Here is a 17,365-nt window from a genome sequence, read left to right on the forward strand (position 1 = left end):
TAAAGAATCCCTGAATCAAGTTTTTCATTGAGCACAAAAACAGTAAAACACTATAACCACTCCAGCTGTAGCTGCCTGTATTGAAATTGAGTGAATCGTTGGCTTTTTACTATGCTTTGTTTGCTTACCGTAACCAAAAAAACTGGAAATGTACTAAACTCTGATTCTGGGGGTATTTATACCACAGCCTGATCACTTTACATGACTGAGATAAGTTGGTAATTGTTTCTTTTCCATTCCAGGGTGGGGTGAATACCAGCGTGAGACATGGAGGGATTTATGTAAAGGCCATAATTCCTAAAGGGGCAGCTGAACTTGATGGGAGGATACAAAAGGGTACATTATGCTACTGTTTTGACTTCTTATTTGAATTAGCCTTAAACTAGGTGATATTGGGACTACCACTCTTCTTTTCAGTCTTTGCAAGCAATCCTTAGGAAGAAAAGTCAGTTAAATAAAATGTTGCAGTGATTATCAAACTTGTAAATATTGTCCATGCATTGTTACCTTCTTTCCCCTTCATACAGTAGGTGTTTTCTCTTTTGCCTTTTCAAAAATATATGACATGTTCTGAAAGCAGTGCCCTCTCCTTTTCAGACACTGATAACACTCCATGTAAACTTCAGTAACATTTTAAGCTTCAAACTAAAAGGTAATTTTGGTGGCACACCTGTGCCTGTATGCATATTCTCAGCCCTAGTTACCTTGAAAAATTCTAGTTTTGCTTTTTTGCTTGTTAGGTGACCGTGTATTGGCTGTTAATGGGACTAGTCTGGAGGGTGCCACTCACAAGCAGGCTGTGGAGACCTTGAGAGATACTGGCCAGGTCAGAAACAATTTTCAAGTCCTTTGGTAATAAGTGCAGGCATACCTTTGAGAATTATATCTCAAGGTTCTGTACTACATTCGTCTTAAGAATAAAACCTTCTTTTAATGCTAAAAAATAAACAAGCAAACAGAAGTGTCAAGCTCCTGAGCTCATTTTGTTTGAAGCTTTTGCTTTATTTTCACTTTTTAGCACTTTTGACCCCACAATATCTGGAAATTGAGTTATTGGTAATAATCCCAATGACTCCATTCTAAATCAGTCATTGGTAAAAAAATTCCATCACTGAAACACATCTCTGGCAGAACCGGGTTATAATGACCTCTTTGTGTGTGGTTTCTTATAGCTCTTCACTTTGGTGCAACGTGTTATAAGAGGTATACATACTTTTGTCAATCATCATTAAAAGTTAAGATTTTTGTGTTTCAGTGGAGAATTGTTGATTGTCCATTGCCTACTCCCTTTGCGTGTAAGAAACGGTCTTCAGTTTATAACATTATTCTTTTGACACCTGGATTCTCTTTTGCTGCTTGACATGTTCTGCAGGTGGTCCACCTGTTGCTGGAAAAGGGCCAGCTTCCTGCTGCGAGAGTGCATGCTCCTGTCACCCCACAGTGCACCCCTCCATCAGTGCCCAATGTGCAAACTGATCAAAAGGTGGTGTGTGAAGCACAGAGCCCAGCCAAGGAGTACAGCTTCATTAATGATGGTAAGGAAGTTGAACTTGGTTTTAATCAATTTTCCATCGCATTGGCCCAACTACAATCTGTCCCAGGGGTAAGGAATTAATTCCATTCCCAAGTAGGAATTTAAGGGTTGCTTAACTGACCCAACTGAGTACTTAAACAATTAGGAAATACCTGTAAGGGGTGGTTTCAAGTTTGCCTATCACTGCTTTATGTTAAAATGACTACACATTGGCTATTTCAACAGCTTTTATTCTTGCAAATATATAGCATTATTCAGTTATGTAATTAGATTTGAATTGCTGAATGTTACAGATCCTTCTTTTGCCCTCAGTGAATTTTTGACAAACCAGAGTGAGGGAGCAGTTCTGAATACAAGTGAACAGGTTGGCTTTCAATAACAATCAAAATGTTCCAGGAATATTTTGAATGGTTAGACCCAGAAGAGTGCTCAGTTATTACTCTTAAGGATAAGGAAAAAGTATAATAAATTTAATGACAAGGAGGTGTAATATTACAGTCTGCTTTTAAACTCATTTTTGTACTGTCAATCTCCACAGACAATGTGTTTGAGGTGAAGCTGCTGAAGAACACGTCAGGCCTGGGGTTCAGTTTCAGCAGGGAGGAGAACCTTCCCATTGAGCCAGCGGGGGCCAGTGTGGTGAGGGTGAAGAAGCTGTTTCCAGGGCAACCAGCGGCGGAGAGTGGCAAGATTGAAGTGGGCGATGTCATTCTCCACGTCAACCAGACCTCCTTGAAAGGGCTTTCGCAACACGTATGTCGGTTCTTGACTGTCCAAGTTCAAAACGTCAATTTAAGAATACGTGGAACTGGGCTGTGTAATGTGTATTCCTATCCTTGAGGTTTTTTTTTATACCAGCTCACTCATATGGTAAAAAGAAAGTGTAGGATTCCTCTTTGGCCTTTCCTTTCAAATTATTTTGATTTCTAATATATTCACAAATAAAAATCAGAAAAAAATCATACTATATTTAGTACTGTTTCCTTATATTAACATTTTAAATATTATAGTTAATATTAATTAAAATGAATATTAAAGTTGTGATTATTGGTTGTTAAAGGGGCAGGTTTGCCAATATACAATATGTTATTATTCAATTTTATTTTACTTGAAAAACTATAAAGATGTAATTCCAATTTGTTTTTAATACGATAATAGTCTTGACTTCACCTTCATGTTATTTTTTCTATTTTTCTTCAGCTTTATGCAGTCTATATTACAATGTATACATATATTGGATATTGATATGATCTATATTATTTTAGCAATTGCAGTCGTCCTCATCATTATTTTTGCTGTTTTAGGAGGTGATATCGGCACTAAGAGGGACAGGGCAAGAAGTCACCCTGCTTTTGTGCCGTCCTCAGCCAGGAGTCATTCCAGAGATTGATGCAACGTTTTTGGTAAGAAAAGCTGAACCTTTATATATTTTTTCATTAATCATGCTGACATTGTCTGACTATCTACTCATTTAGACCATAATGCAGACAAATTTCAGACTGCAGTGGAGTTCACCTCACAGAAAGTGGCCTGAACCTAAGGTACTACAGCGGGGCCTTTGACACTTCCTTCACTCAATAATCAACTGTAAAATATACTATACTGTGATGCATATTAGAGAGATTTAGACATCCTCACAAGCTTGTAAGAAACTGTTCTATGAAACAAAAAGAGAATTGAAAAAACAGCAACTACTAGCACATGGAGTTGTCTCTTTTTCCTGCCTAACTTCCAGACAACCAGTTTTGAACTACCTTAACTGCTTAAGAGTAAAGAAAAATGTATATCAAATACATTACCAGACAATTTGACATACACACAATATTGGGACAGGACAGCAAAGTTTTAAAATCCCCTTTGGTGTGTTGGCAGACACCCATGAGTTCTCCTAGGAAGGAACTTTCAGCACCCTTGGAAACCAACCAGAGTAAATCGGCCCTTCTGCAGAAGGAGCAGAGTGACAGCTCAGCTGAAGATATTGAGGAGAAGGTAGGGGAGGCCGAGGATGGACTGGAAAGGCTCCAGATCAAATCTCCATCACGGCGGGACAGCTACAGCGACAGCACGGATGATGACGAGGTAGAGAAGGCCTTCAGCCCCTCGATGGAGCAGAGCAGTCAAGCCTGGGATGCCAGTATCTACCAGACCCCCAGCTTAAGCACAACCCAGTATGAAACTGCCTGTGAACTGGAGGACACAATACAAACTGCTACCTATTCACCTCAAAGATCACCCAGCAAGCCAGAGTTTCATGACAGGTTGGAAAACCAAAACATATGCCCTTTGTATGCTTATCATAAAGGTTTTAGCTCCTTGAAAATGAAAAGAAAAATTTTATTGGGTATACTTATTCTATGCTCCATTGACTGTTCCCATTAGGAACATTGTTTCCAGCTGTTTTTTCATTATTTCCCTCTACGTTTTGTATCCTGCTAGTTACAATACAGAGCTGTGGTCTTGAAAAACCCACCACTGTGTTGTGGAAGAGCCAGCTATCAGAAATCTTGGACTAAAATAATCTTCCCTTTGACAAAGTAAAAAGTTCAAACCTCTTCACATGAGATGTTTAATGACACAGTATATTCTTACTGTAGAAGAGCATGCCTGCAGGGAGATAACCCCATAAGATGCTTATACTTAAACTGAAGTGGGAGGCCATACTTTAATAGTACTATTGTTTTCCTTTGCAAATCATTTAATTTCTTTTAATGTTTTTTCTTTGCTCCATTTTGTTCACAGTGCTGTCTTAATTTCTTCGAATAAGGCTAATTTACAATGACAGAGCTCTGTAAACTAGGAGGCAAGATGGCTTACACTGATATTTAGGTTTGGTTTACCTTGTTTCTCTTTTTTTTTTAACCAGCTTGTAATTGATTTTCAACCTGTCATTCTAATCCTTGCAGCAATCCTCCCTCCCCGCTGCTGTCTGAAATGGAGCACCATCCACAGGCTGAGGTCCCCTCTCCTACACCTCTGGATGAGAGATACTTCATCTCTAGCCCCAGCAGTCACTTGGCCACACCACTTGCACATGAGCATCAGACACAGGGAGTAGAAGCCAATACAGGCTCACTCGGTGACAAAGGCCAAGATCTTGAAGAGTTTGAACCTGTAAGAATTTTGAAAAATGGGAAAGGGTGGAGGTAGAGGTTGAAACATGTATTAAAACAAGAGTCTGCAGCCTTGTCTGGAGAGCTATGGTCCTACAGTTTATATAGATAACCTTAAATGGCCATTGAAATCTGGAAAGCCTCAAGTTAAGTGACTGAATAATCCATTTCTGCCTCTATAATCGGCTGGAATGAAGATCAGAAGACACTACAGCTCTCCATGACCAGGGCTGCAGGCCCCTGTGCTAAGTATAATCTTATAGAGCTTTAACTGTTTTGCAAAACTCTAGAATCTGAAATTCATCTATAATACTATTTTTCAACAAAGAAAACATTCCACATTGTAACCAAAACACAAAACTAATGCAATTTTAAATCAAAATTTACAAACAATGTTCCATTGCTAAAAATTATCTCAAAGTAAACTTGTCAAATTGTATGTGCATACTGCAAATTGATGTCGTATGACAGGGACATTCACTGGAACTAGTCTACATTGCAGCCATAGATCTCCTGTTTGCGTTGCCCTTTTCATTTCCAGGACAAGAAGTTCTTTTGCTTGCTTCTACAGCTGTGACATCCAGTCCTGAGATACTGAAGTTGTCTCTATTCATAAATTATTGTTGAACACATAACTTTCTGTTATCATTGTTATAATAAAAATTACAATTGCAATATATACAGTGCAGTCAGTAAGTAAGTTTGGCTCTGTATTCCAGCACATTGGATCTGAAATGAAAGAATGACTGAGGCTAAAGTGCAGAATGTCAGCTTTAATTCGAGGGTATTTACAGTACGTCTCCTATATGGTTCACACAATAAAATCAGTGCCCTCTTTATAAATAGTCCCCCCATTTCATGGGACAAAGACAGATGCATAATTATTTTTTAGAAAAAGTAGCAAGAGTGTGTTAAAAATAAACATTACTGTATAAACAGTATTTTTAAAACTTTTTTCTTTGTTTGTCTTGTGATCTCAGGGCTGTTCTGCTTTTGGCTCTTGTTTTCACTACCACTCTTGCAAATCTGACGACCTGTTTTTTTTTCCCCTTGCCTTCTTTCTCTTCTACATAGGAAGCTGAGCTGAGTGTCTCTTTAGTGAAGTCTGAGAAAGGTAGTCTGGGTTTCACCGTCACAAAAGGAAATGATCAGAGCTGCTACATTCATGACATCATCCAGGACCCAGCCAAGAGTGATGGCAGGCTGAAGCCAGGGGACAGGCTCATAATGGTATGTGGAATGGTGACAGCTTTCTCTGCAGCTATGCTTGTGTTCCAGAAAAGTTCACTGATTCAGTGAACTGCTTGTAGAACAATGCTTATGCTGTATTTCTGTTTAATACTTGTTATTTTGATGGGTGAAAAAAACAATCATTACATTTAAGTATAAGAGGTTGTAAAATGATCAATTTAGACCTTGCAGTTTCAGGTTTGGTATTATTGATTAAATCCAGAATTTGTTGCACCCCTAATAGCAATCTGAGGAAGGTACAATAATCCAAGTAATTATTTTCTGGTTAATATCAAGTTGCTATGTCATCTTGTTTATGTAATCAGAATTTATGCGTCAGATAAAAAGCAGTCTTGACAGGGAGATGCGTCCCTTCACATAGATGTTGCAACTTGGAAAACATTGGGCCAAATATTGATTTAGAAAATTTACAGATTTCCAAGCCTCTGTTTACTATTAAGTTCTGGTAAAAGCTAATGTTTGAAACCAATAGAAGTTAAAGATTATAAATCTTGTATGACATTTGCAAAACAAAATGCTTATCCTTTTAAAAGCTGCACTCAGACTAGTGTGCATGTTCCTTCTGTCTTTGCAGGTGAACAGGACTGATGTCAGCAACATGAGTCACACTGAAGTAGTCAATGTTGTTCGAGCTGCGCCCAAAGTGGTTGATTTAGTGATCGGCCGTGTCTTGGATGTCCCAAAACCTCCTATAGAGCCCCATATTCTGCCAGATATTACATTTCAGTGCCAAGAGGAGAAACTAGGTAATTGTTTTTTTAATATTTCTTTAAAAGATCAGTATCCTGCAAAAATTCTTCCAGAATTCCCAGTAATCTTATATGCTTATGGTTTACATATCTTATATAATATGGATCCCAGAATACTTGCTTAAAGTAATAAACAAAAAACCCGATGAGTCTAGCATCAGAAAGGCATTTTATGCAGCCAAATGTAAGAGAAAACTTGGCACACATCCTAGTCTTTAATGGCTCAGAGCGTCTGCTTCCCCTTGGTTATGCTGGCTGGAAAATTTGCGGGCTGTGCAGGAATGCCACATGTTATTCCAGCAGACTTGGCTTTAATGCACAGCATAAGGGTGCAGGCCTTTGTTATATCAGGTGGTGTTTTAATGGGGTTGACCAGAATCAACAATCACTGTAGGTCATTTCCACTGATGTTGTTAAGTTAGGTATGTGAAAAGTATGTTGTTTAGGAGATTGGCGATTACTAATAATTCTTCACTGTCAGTTTTTATAAACGTAATTTTTACTGTTACTATGACCAAAGCTGTTTTTTCAGCTGTGATCAATATTGAAAGGGTATCAATATCCTTCAAAGGTGACATTAATAAATACATTTTGAGAATTATTTTCCTATATATGCATCTATTCATAACAATGCTTATTTTTCCCCTCAACTTGTAGGGCTGGTTCTGGGAGGTGGCAGTGAGAGTCCGTATAAGGTGTTATATGTGGCAGACATTATCCCGGGATCAGCAGTTTCTGTACAGACATGTCTACGACAGCTCGACCTCATCCACTACATCAATGGGACTCCAACTCAAAACCTGTCTCTCACGGAGGCCAAGAGTATCCTGGAGTTGTCAAAGCCAAACATTATACTGAAAGCCACAAGGTAACCTGCACAAGGAAGTCAAATAACTTGTAATATCCGATGAACTGATTATTTTTCAGTAATACGGTAGTGCATTTTCTCATGACACTTCAAAATAATCATTCTCTTGACTTTAGATATATTTGTCTGAATGTAGTATCCGTCGCTTGTTGTATTACCACAGTGTATTATGATTTGGGGGGTATAGAAACAAAAGTAGAAGAGAGGTGTTTTGAAATGAGAGGTACAGTTTATATGCTTTAATGCTAAATATTATTGATTATTTGATCATGGGAATACTGATCATTAAATATTGTTAAAGAAAATATATGCATGGTAGATCTGCACTGCATCTGTTGATCGTAATTATAATGTTGACTTGTGCCATATATTTTAAAGGATGCACTATATACAGTATAATAGAAACCAGTACTAGAAATTGAAATGGTGTCTCACTGGTAAGTCTCTGATTTTTAAACATTACCAGAACATGCCTATTCACATGAGTACAGATTAGAAAAAAAGTGTAATAATTTGTAATGGGTTGCGATGTAGTTGCATCCCAGTTGGATTTTCAGTCAGGTATTATCAAGTGAATCGGTGTCCAATGGTTGTCTCCCTTCCATACACAAAGAAATTGCATTTTTTACTTGGAGTGTAAGATAAAGCAACTAAAAAATGTTTCAACTAAGCAGAAAATATTTTGTTTCTTTCCTTGTGAAAATAAATTCTGAATCTTCCCTATTTTTCTTTATAGGGATGGTAGACCACTCGCACCAGGAACAAAAAGACTTGTATCATTAAACAACCTTAGTCTAAAATTAAACGGATCCTCTGGTGTGAATGGTAAGAATTAATTGTTTAATAAGTCAAATGCAGGGCAGTACCTTCACTCTAGTGCCTATAGCTATTGTACTTACTATAGTAATTTTTAGTGAAATTATTTTTTAGACGTTTAAGTAGTGTAGGCAATGTTAATGCACAATGTATAACATTAATCAGTTTGTCCACTTCTCATGAAGGCTTGTGGGTACTGAGTAACTTGCTAAGTGTCCACCAATAAAGAAGTTTCGAACTTTTTCCTCCAGGAAATGCACATATGTTGCTCCTAAAACATATATGTACTAGCAGCTCTGTATCTGACTAAGTGAAACTAAATTTATTCATGTCCCATCACATAAAGGTTATCTCCATGGAGATGAAAGCAATGAATCTGAACCCTACACATCTCTAAGCCCCTCTGAGGTAAGACTGGCTAAACAGTTCCTTTCAATTTATTCTTATTGAGTAAAGTGTTGTCTTGACTAAGTAGTGTTAACAGTCACATCTTTTCAGGGAAGAGGTGTTAGTGGGGCCAGCAGGGGGCACTCACCCTGTGGTCCATGTGGGTCCTAATGCCCCAGTATAGTGATGGGGACACTCTACTGTAAACAGGTGCCGTCCTTCAGATGAGATGTAAAACCGAGGTCCTGACTCTCTGTGGTCATTAAAAATCCCAGGGCATCTCTCGAAAAGAGTAGGGGTATAACTCCGGTGTCCTGGCCAAATTTCACATTGGCCCTTACCAATCATGGCCTCCTAATAATCCCCCTCTATGAATTGGCTGCATTACTCTGCTCTCCTCCCCACTGATAGCTGATGTGTGGTGAGCGTTCTGGCGCACTATGGCTGCCGTCGCATCATCCAGGTGGATGCTGCACATTGGTGGTGGTGGAGGGGAGTCCCCATTACCTGTAAAGCGCTTTTGAGTGGAGTGTCCAGAAAAGCGCTATATAAGTGTAAGCAATTATTATTATTATTATTATTATTATTATTATTATTATTATTATTATTATTAATATTACACTTTAGGCTTGGGCATAAAACTAGATCTAAAATTAATGCTTTAGGGGTATGTTTTATTTTTTTTATTATTCCAGTTCTGTGTAATATTTCAGTTATATTTTCTTTCATATTTCCAAATTTAGCCCAAATCCTGCATTTAATGAATGTATAGACTTGCCAGTATAAAATGTGACTTTTTTGGTATAATGCTTGGGTTGTTTTTTACTTTGACATTTTGATTCCATTGTGACCAGTTTTCACCGTTAGGAATGAGGAAGTTGAGATGAGACCCTACTGAAAGTTAAACAAGATGACACTTTCAGTGTTTGATTCTACAAGGCTGAGAAGATAGTAGAATTCTTAGATCAAGGCATTTGAAACTGCTTCTACCAATTATCGCCGATAGAAATTATGCTGATAATTTAGTGTTTATCCATCATTTGTCCTTGTGATTTCTCCATTTCAGGAAAGAATAATTCACATTGAATTGGATAAGCCTGACTCAGGAGGTCTAGGATTTTCTGTGATAGGTGGAGAAAAGGGCATTTTTGTGAAGTCGATCACACCGGGAAGTACAGCTGACAAGGAAGGAACATTACAAGTCGGAGACAGGTTGCTGCAGGTAAAATATAATTTTGCATTATTCTTATTAAGAGAATCAAATCTGATGTAAAAAGAATTTTGTGCATACACTTAGCGCTGTATTTTCACAAAATTTCATTTAGACCTGCACAAATTGATAGAAAGTCATGAGAAAACATTTACAAAAAACCACCTTGTGTATGGTACTGAAAAGCCCTACAGATTCCCAATCTTTGCTTTAGTTGGTCAACTACACATACAGTACAAGATGAAGGCACACTTAAATGTATTTTTCTTCTAACATTGTCTTAAAAGCCTTGTGCATATTTGAGTGCTTTGTTCAGTTTTATATAACCATAATCAGATTTTTGAGGGCTGTTGTCAACAATTAACATAACCTTGTTTTTTAAACACTTTCCTTTGATTATTTTTGCACCAAAGCACAAGATGAAATTCCTTGTACATGTACAGTAATGTACACTTAGAATCACTAAGTGATTCTAATTCATTTGTCTGAATACATATGGATTGTTGTACCTTCTTTGATTGCCTGAATTCAAGACCAATTCAGACTAATATGTGATTTTGCTTTACAATATTTTAATTGGTTCTGCATTCTTGTATCAAGTTCAAGCAGCTTGCTTTAATGCTTTACCTTGAAGGGCTATGCCTTTCAAATCGCATGCTGCTGAGTTCAACTCACGTCATGTGTACAAGACAATGGATAGCTCATGAATTAATTTTATATATTTTATTTCAAACTATAAATATGAGAAATCAGAACCAATAAAATATTTTTTATATGCTAGTATATTGCATGATCCTGCTGGAGGGCAACGAATGTGAAAATTGAATGTGAGTGATATTAGTTATAGATGTATACTGTATAGCGTGTACGTTTTGCAACTTTTAAGTATTTTGTACCCTGGATTGTGGGAACTCTGGACACGTGTCTGCCATCAGGTCAATGAGGAGTCGATGACGGGAGTGTCCCACCACAGAGCTGTGACCACAATCCGCAAAACCCGAGGAGTGGTGCGCCTTACAGTCTCACGGCCTCCGGGAGAGAGTCCGTATGACTTTCTGCCATTGCTCCCTGCAAAACATAAGCCAAATAAAGGTAAGTGCTTCTTGATTCATCATCGTCTCAGGATATAGCTAAGAAATCTTTCAAATTCTCACTGTAACACAGTCACAAAAGCTACTTATTTAAAAAATGGTTACTGGTGGAGTAATAGGGATTGCTTTGATATTATTAGGACAGTCAATAGATCATTGCTTCAGTGCCTGAAAGGCTTTCCAGAAATACAATCAGGCATTGCAACAGTATACGGTCATATAAACATTGTGCTTCCTGGATTAAAATGACAAATGTTTTCTGTTGATTTTGAATTGATTGGTGTCGATTTGACTGTTATTTCAGGTACTGGCTATGACAATGGAATGGAGTCTTTACTGTATAATCATGCTGATGGCCAGATAAATAATCCACTAAGCAAGGCGAAAACACCACCATCTTTGCCTCCCATAGGTAAGATACATGTTTTTATGAACAACAGAATGAAGGGACAAACAAAAGTTTGTCATTCTGGTATAGGCTTGAGTATTACACTGGTACTTAGTAGCTGACTAAGAGTGTTGTGGATTGTTATTAGTACTGTAATTGAAAAATGAACTATGTAGTGGGGAAAAAAAGTATTGGGAAAGGGTCTGATGGTGTGTTTGTCATTTCAGATTATGTCTCTAAGGCATTAGAGGTGCTAAAAAGGGAGGAAGAGGAGACTCCTCTGTCTGAAGATACAGACTGTGATGGCTCTTCCCTGCCTGAGGACTCACCAGAGGTAACACAGTTGGACAAAGGGAGTGTGATCTACAGTAGGACTCAAAACTACCTTTCTGTGGGCATGGCCTGTATATTGGCATTGTGTTATAGCAGTAAAACACAAAATACTGTACAAGAAAACTAACCAGACCTCCTTTATCATTGCAGTCATCAAGAAAATATGGTTGGAAAGAAGAATCTGTGGATGGCCCGCTTCCAGAGAGGTAGGGTAAAGGTTTTAGTAACTTTTCAGCATATTGGTTTTAGCCTATAGGGTAAATACTTGTTGTATTTATTGAACTTGATTGTGGTTATCCAGGGTAGTTAAAGTCTTTAATGATTCCTTGGAAATTTTATATTTTTGTTTTAGGGAAACAGGTTTTTTTACTTTTCAATTTCAAGGCTTCTTGCTTATCCCCTGTCTCCTGCTCGATATGTTTCAACAACTTCATTTGATTAATATTTTCCATTGTATTATAAGTTTTCTTTGTCTAGTCCTCATTTGTCATTGGTCCCCAGAATCAATGATGTCAGTCAGTGTCAGTAAAGACTATTGTTACCTTTGCTTGTTTTTCCAAGTTATAAAGTAATTTTGTATATAGCCAACACCATGATCCAGGGCGGTTTATAATGTATGAATTGTGTTAAATACATAAGAAACAATAGTTAATAAAATGACAAGATAGAAAAATAACATCTGATGTAATGAAATGGTTCAAATTAAAGCACCAGCAAGCATATACAGATATTGCAGATTTGATACAGGAATGTGCTCAGAGCTCGGTGCACTGAATGAGTTCCAGAAGTCACCCCCCTTCTGAAATCTAAAAAGTGTAAAACTTTGGCACTGTAGAAGACCTGGTTTTTTGGCATGGTGGAGTTATCTGTTGGGGGGGTGGTGCAGTGCACACTTGGAGCCCACATGCAACCAAGATTGAATCCTAGCAGAAGCAGAACTGAACTCCTCAAACTAGTGCTAAGATGTGGATTTCTTAGACTGATCTCTGTCAACTGAGGTTGCTAGTAGTGTGTAACCGGGCTCAGCACGCTGAGCAAATTACAGAATTAATTGTAGACACAGTGCAAATGTAGATGTGAAACTCTGCTGTGGCAGAGGACTTCTGTCATGGCGGAGTTATCCACTAAGGAGATCTGCACTTTCGACCAGCGAGCAATTGGGATCGACTCGCAGCAGGGGCAAGGAGAGCTGCACTCATCACATGAACACCCTGCTGGGATCAGTTCCATATTTACAGCATGTGCAGTTTGTAAAATCACTGGACTGAGACTTAAAAGCGCTGCTGCAGTGCACTGTGAGAGTTGCAGAAGGGTATAGTTAAAAGCCTAGAGATAACTTCTGCCTGACCAGATTAGACTTTAGCAGATGCTGAAAGGTGATTTAAATGTGTCCTTCTGCAACAGATTGTTAAAAATGAACAATTTTCCTAACATAATAGTACGCTGATAGATTAAAGGTAGCATGGAAATGTGTATTTTTTCCCCACAAGAGATGGGAAATAAAATATTTTTTTTACATAGATGATTTTTTTGCATCAGGGTTCTGTTCTTAACATCAGTTTATTAATTCCTCTTTAGTTCTGCCCAGAGTAGCCAGAGGTCCACTGTGGGAGCTGCAGATGAGGATGAAATCACATGGGGAAGTGAAGAACTACCTATTGAGACTCTAAAGCCTATGGTCACAGAAGGTAGGCAGTCTATGTGGTATTTCTTAAGAATAACTGCTCAATTGTTGCTGTTAAGGTATGTGACAACTTTTTCTCTATGGTACCAATATTTAATTGATTGTTTGCTTTAGTTAATTTCTGTACATATTCATTTACATTTACCTATTTTAGTTACATCTCTCTGATCTTAAAAATAACAAACTGTGGTGTTTGGTAATGAGTGACCATGAAACACATGAAATAATTATGTAATGGTATTTGTAGGCTTGAGCAGAATTGAATTGGAAATAATGGCATGAAGTCTGTGAATTATTGAGCTCCCCAAACTGTAACTATCCGAAATGCTTTGCCAAGCCTTTGCTGGAGCCTTTGCGTTCTTGCCTGTTCTTGGAGGGTTTTGACTTTTTTGCTCCATCTTGTAATATGTACAATATGATAACTTGGATATTGATATTAAATTGGATATTTTACTTGATCCATCTAAGGTTTCTGAGTTTCATCTCAAGATGAACTCGTTGGTTGCATTGGCCATATGTTTTGAGTCATGGTCATATTGCTAGTAAACCTTCACAAAAGTGATGGATCAGTTAAAGTGTGGATAAAGAAAGGAAATGTAGATGTTCCAAGAATACCACATTGTGAGGCATGGTATAATGTACTGATACTTTGTACAGAGTTGTACAGAGTGTAAGAGTAACGCTGTCCGTTTCACTCTTTTTACCCTTTTCAGATGGTCCTATAATAACTGATGAAGAGCTCGCATCACTTCCTCTCATCAATGTGGTTCCTGGTGGCCAGTATACAGGGTCCAAGCTTAGTGCTGTTATTCGCATGATGCGAGGCCTGCTAGACCAGAAGATCCCTTTACAAGAGTTTGAGGTAGCCATGGCTATCACTTACAATTTTTTTACAAATATTTACACATTTTTGATATAGCTGTTTTTTCTTGATGTAGATAAACAAAAATCCTGTTAATGTTAAAACAAACTTGATATTGTCTTTTTTTTTGTTAAACATGTTGGAATAAATATAGCCAACTGGGCAAAACAACATTAAAAAAGGGGGTCAGATAAACACGTCTGTCCACACTGACAGCTGCAGCACTGTTTTGCCGTTTGTGTTTTACATGTTCAATTTCTATAACCAAGTATGAGTAACAGGCATCCGTATATCCATCCAGGCCTTGAAATGTTTTGTTTGACGGTTGTAAGACCGACAAGCAAAAGATGCAATGTGAGCAAACCGATAGTAGCCAACTAACCATTACTACTGAAGCTGATTGGTACAGTCACACTATTAAATAAAAAAATACAGTAGTTTGATGCAGCCAGAAGCACTTTTTCATACAGCATTCCCAAACCCAGTGAATAGATCAGTCCCTGTTTATTTAGAAGAAGAGAAAGTATTTTCTTAATCTGTACCTCATCTAGACTGATCAGCTTTGTGTCCTGTTTATGAGTGACTGGGGGAGAACTGGTATTATACGTTATATATAGAGATAAAGGGATGAGACCAGACCCCATGGAAAAAACTAAGAAAATGATAGTCAACCCATGGATGAGATGTTAGGGCAGTATAAAGTTGTACACCATAGGCATGGATGACTGTGTGGAATTCTTAAGACCCTTAGTTAAAAAGCCCAGAAGTAATATAACCACTGCCTTTAACATGCTATAAAGTAATTAATCAAACCTTTGTTAGTTTGCTCCTCTGAATAAAACAAGTTAGAATGGAGTTAGTGTTTACTGTTATATTTTGGTGGTGAACTGAAATGAAATAATGCAAAGAAGTTTTGTTCATTTTTAGAATGCAGATTCTACGGTGTAGTGTGGGTTGAAAATAATAGAAAAGAATCAGCTCATCAGCATAAAGTGAAGCCTGATGTTTAGACCCATCAAGGGGAAAAGTGCTGATGTGCTGTCTAATACCCTGAGCCAGTGACAATGGTGACAGTGCGCATTCCCATCAAGGGGCCTCTGCCAAATGTAAAGCGAATGGATATTTTAGCCCTAGTCTGGACAGATGGTGAGGTATAGGAATCATACTTATTTCATGACTGACTGAAGCCAAAGTTTGAGGATGGTCCAAATGTACAGTAGTTCTATTCTTAATGATCGAATGTCTCTTTTGCATCTAAACACAGCACAACACCACACTACTTGGTGAGAGGCTCTACAATGTATCTATAATGTGGAAACATGTGTTATATATCATTACAGAAAGCCTGTTGGAAAAAGCTAAATGTCAGAATTTAACAACGAAAGTGGCTGATAACATTCATTAGAAAGCTGAAGTCTTCTGTTTATAATTAGAGATAACTGAAGTAATTTTAAACTTATCTTTTAATTCAAGCCACAGGATGTGTCGGGATATAAACATACAAACAGATGGGTATAAGCACAGCGGTGGAAGGTAGTCTGTACACTTGGAAGTTGGATGCATATAACGCAGAGTGCAAGTACTGTACACATTGTAGCCAGCCTTTAAACAGAGATATAATCAGATGACATGAGTGGATATTTTCACATGCCCCGCAAGAATGCAATACTGGGTTCTAACCCTAACCCATATGTTTCGAGATTAATTCAGGAACAACTGATGTGTTGTATTTGTTGTTGTATATAATGATTAGTTCTAGACATTGTTACTGAGTTTTTGACATTTGAATCTGAGTCTAAAAGTAAGGTAGTAATCAAATTGTATTTCTGAGAGGAGTTGTTAGTCCTCTTTACTTAGTATAGCCAGAATTTGTGAATTCTTAAGTGATTTTTTTTGTTTTAGAATATACTGTATATTGATTCTTGTATGCTGCCTTTTACAGAATCTCCAGAATCTGCTGCCGTTGGATAACTGTTTAATTGGTCAGACCAAGGAGAACAAAAAAAAGAACAGATACAAAAACATTGTTCCCTGTAAGTACAGCTGATCCTCTTTGTGTCTCAGACAAAGCCTAGCTTTCTGATCAGGGAGAATAGTAGCCATGAGACCGCTTTAATTGAACGTCCTCATCTAAATTTCAAATAAGCAAGCAGCTGTGTTCTCATTTATGCAGTGCAACCCTCTTCTCCCCAACAATATAATAGGTAATCAAGCAGATTTTAAAAAGCTTTGCAAAGTGTCTTTTCTACCAGTCCTGAAATTTATCAATGATAGAAGTATGACTCATTTAGTTTTATTTTCCTTCATCTGCTGTGTTGAATTCTAAAATAAATAAGTGACAATCTGTACCACAGAATGCATCACTATATTTACTATTTACTATTTAATATTATACAGGACAGTGTTTTGTCCTTTCTGTGAGTAGCAAAGGCCAAAAGAGGAAAAATAGCAGAATTGAAAGAACAGATTGCTTATTTTGTGTAATGTTTCCCTAGGTGAAAATTAAGTCTTGTTTTGCTTTGCTCTTGCTGGTATGAGCAATATAGTATAAAATCTGCATACATTAAAAGTGCTGGATGTCCTTCAGTAAACATTTTGTTGCATGTAGCATGTGAACAGTAGTACTGAAATACTACACAAAACAAAGTGCAAACCATTTGTCTTGTTTTCAGTTGACACCACAAGAGTAGTTTTGGGAAAAGACGGAGGTTATATCAACGCCAGTTTCATAAAAATGCCAGTCAAAGACGAGGGATTTCTGTACATTGCCTGCCAAGGGCCCCTCCCAACAACACTGGCTGACTTCTGGCAGATGGTTTGGGAACAAAAATCCAACGTCATTGCCATGATGACCCAGGAGGTGGAAGGTGGAAAAGTGAAGTGTCAACGATACTGGCCTGATACCCCCAGAAGTCCTGAAATGGTAGATGACAGGCTTGAGTTAACACTGATCAAAGACCAACATTTGGACAACTTCGTAATTCGTCTGATTGAGGTCAAGGACGTTCAGGTATGGTTTCCAGCAGAATCCTCTGTGGAATGTGCAACCCTCTATAACTACAGTAGTTTCTGATTGGATTTA

At 37.8% G+C, this 17,365-nt stretch overlaps 1 protein-coding gene across 5 annotated transcripts in view; it reads left to right on the forward strand.

Moving 5' to 3' along the window:
* The window catches only part of ptpn13 (protein tyrosine phosphatase non-receptor type 13), an 86,647-nt gene that overhangs the window by 64,691 nt on the left and 4,591 nt on the right, over window positions 1–17,365 (forward strand). For all 5 annotated transcript variants that reach the window (XM_088911224.1, XM_088911226.1, XM_088911228.1 and 2 more), the window contains 21 exons: window positions 243–336; window positions 741–826; window positions 1,373–1,535; window positions 2,073–2,287; window positions 2,839–2,937; window positions 3,407–3,792; window positions 4,438–4,645; window positions 5,719–5,874; window positions 6,470–6,641; window positions 7,302–7,512; window positions 8,249–8,337; window positions 8,675–8,736; window positions 9,782–9,937; window positions 10,861–11,017; window positions 11,321–11,428; window positions 11,632–11,738; window positions 11,888–11,943; window positions 13,316–13,425; window positions 14,135–14,283; window positions 16,226–16,316; window positions 16,956–17,293. In XM_088911224.1, coding sequence (XP_088767350.1) covers window positions 243–336; window positions 741–826; window positions 1,373–1,535; window positions 2,073–2,287; window positions 2,839–2,937; window positions 3,407–3,792; window positions 4,438–4,645; window positions 5,719–5,874; window positions 6,470–6,641; window positions 7,302–7,512; window positions 8,249–8,337; window positions 8,675–8,736; window positions 9,782–9,937; window positions 10,861–11,017; window positions 11,321–11,428; window positions 11,632–11,738; window positions 11,888–11,943; window positions 13,316–13,425; window positions 14,135–14,283; window positions 16,226–16,316; window positions 16,956–17,293 — 3,213 coding nt within the window. The remainder of the gene's footprint in view (window positions 1–242; window positions 337–740; window positions 827–1,372; window positions 1,536–2,072; window positions 2,288–2,838; window positions 2,938–3,406; window positions 3,793–4,437; window positions 4,646–5,718; window positions 5,875–6,469; window positions 6,642–7,301; window positions 7,513–8,248; window positions 8,338–8,674; window positions 8,737–9,781; window positions 9,938–10,860; window positions 11,018–11,320; window positions 11,429–11,631; window positions 11,739–11,887; window positions 11,944–13,315; window positions 13,426–14,134; window positions 14,284–16,225; window positions 16,317–16,955; window positions 17,294–17,365) is intronic.

The sequence above is a fragment of the Atractosteus spatula genome, chromosome 3 (assembly GCF_055471065.1).
Source record: "Atractosteus spatula isolate fAtrSpa1 chromosome 3, fAtrSpa1.hap1, whole genome shotgun sequence".
NCBI classification, from domain to species: Eukaryota; Metazoa; Chordata; class Actinopteri; order Semionotiformes; family Lepisosteidae; genus Atractosteus; species Atractosteus spatula.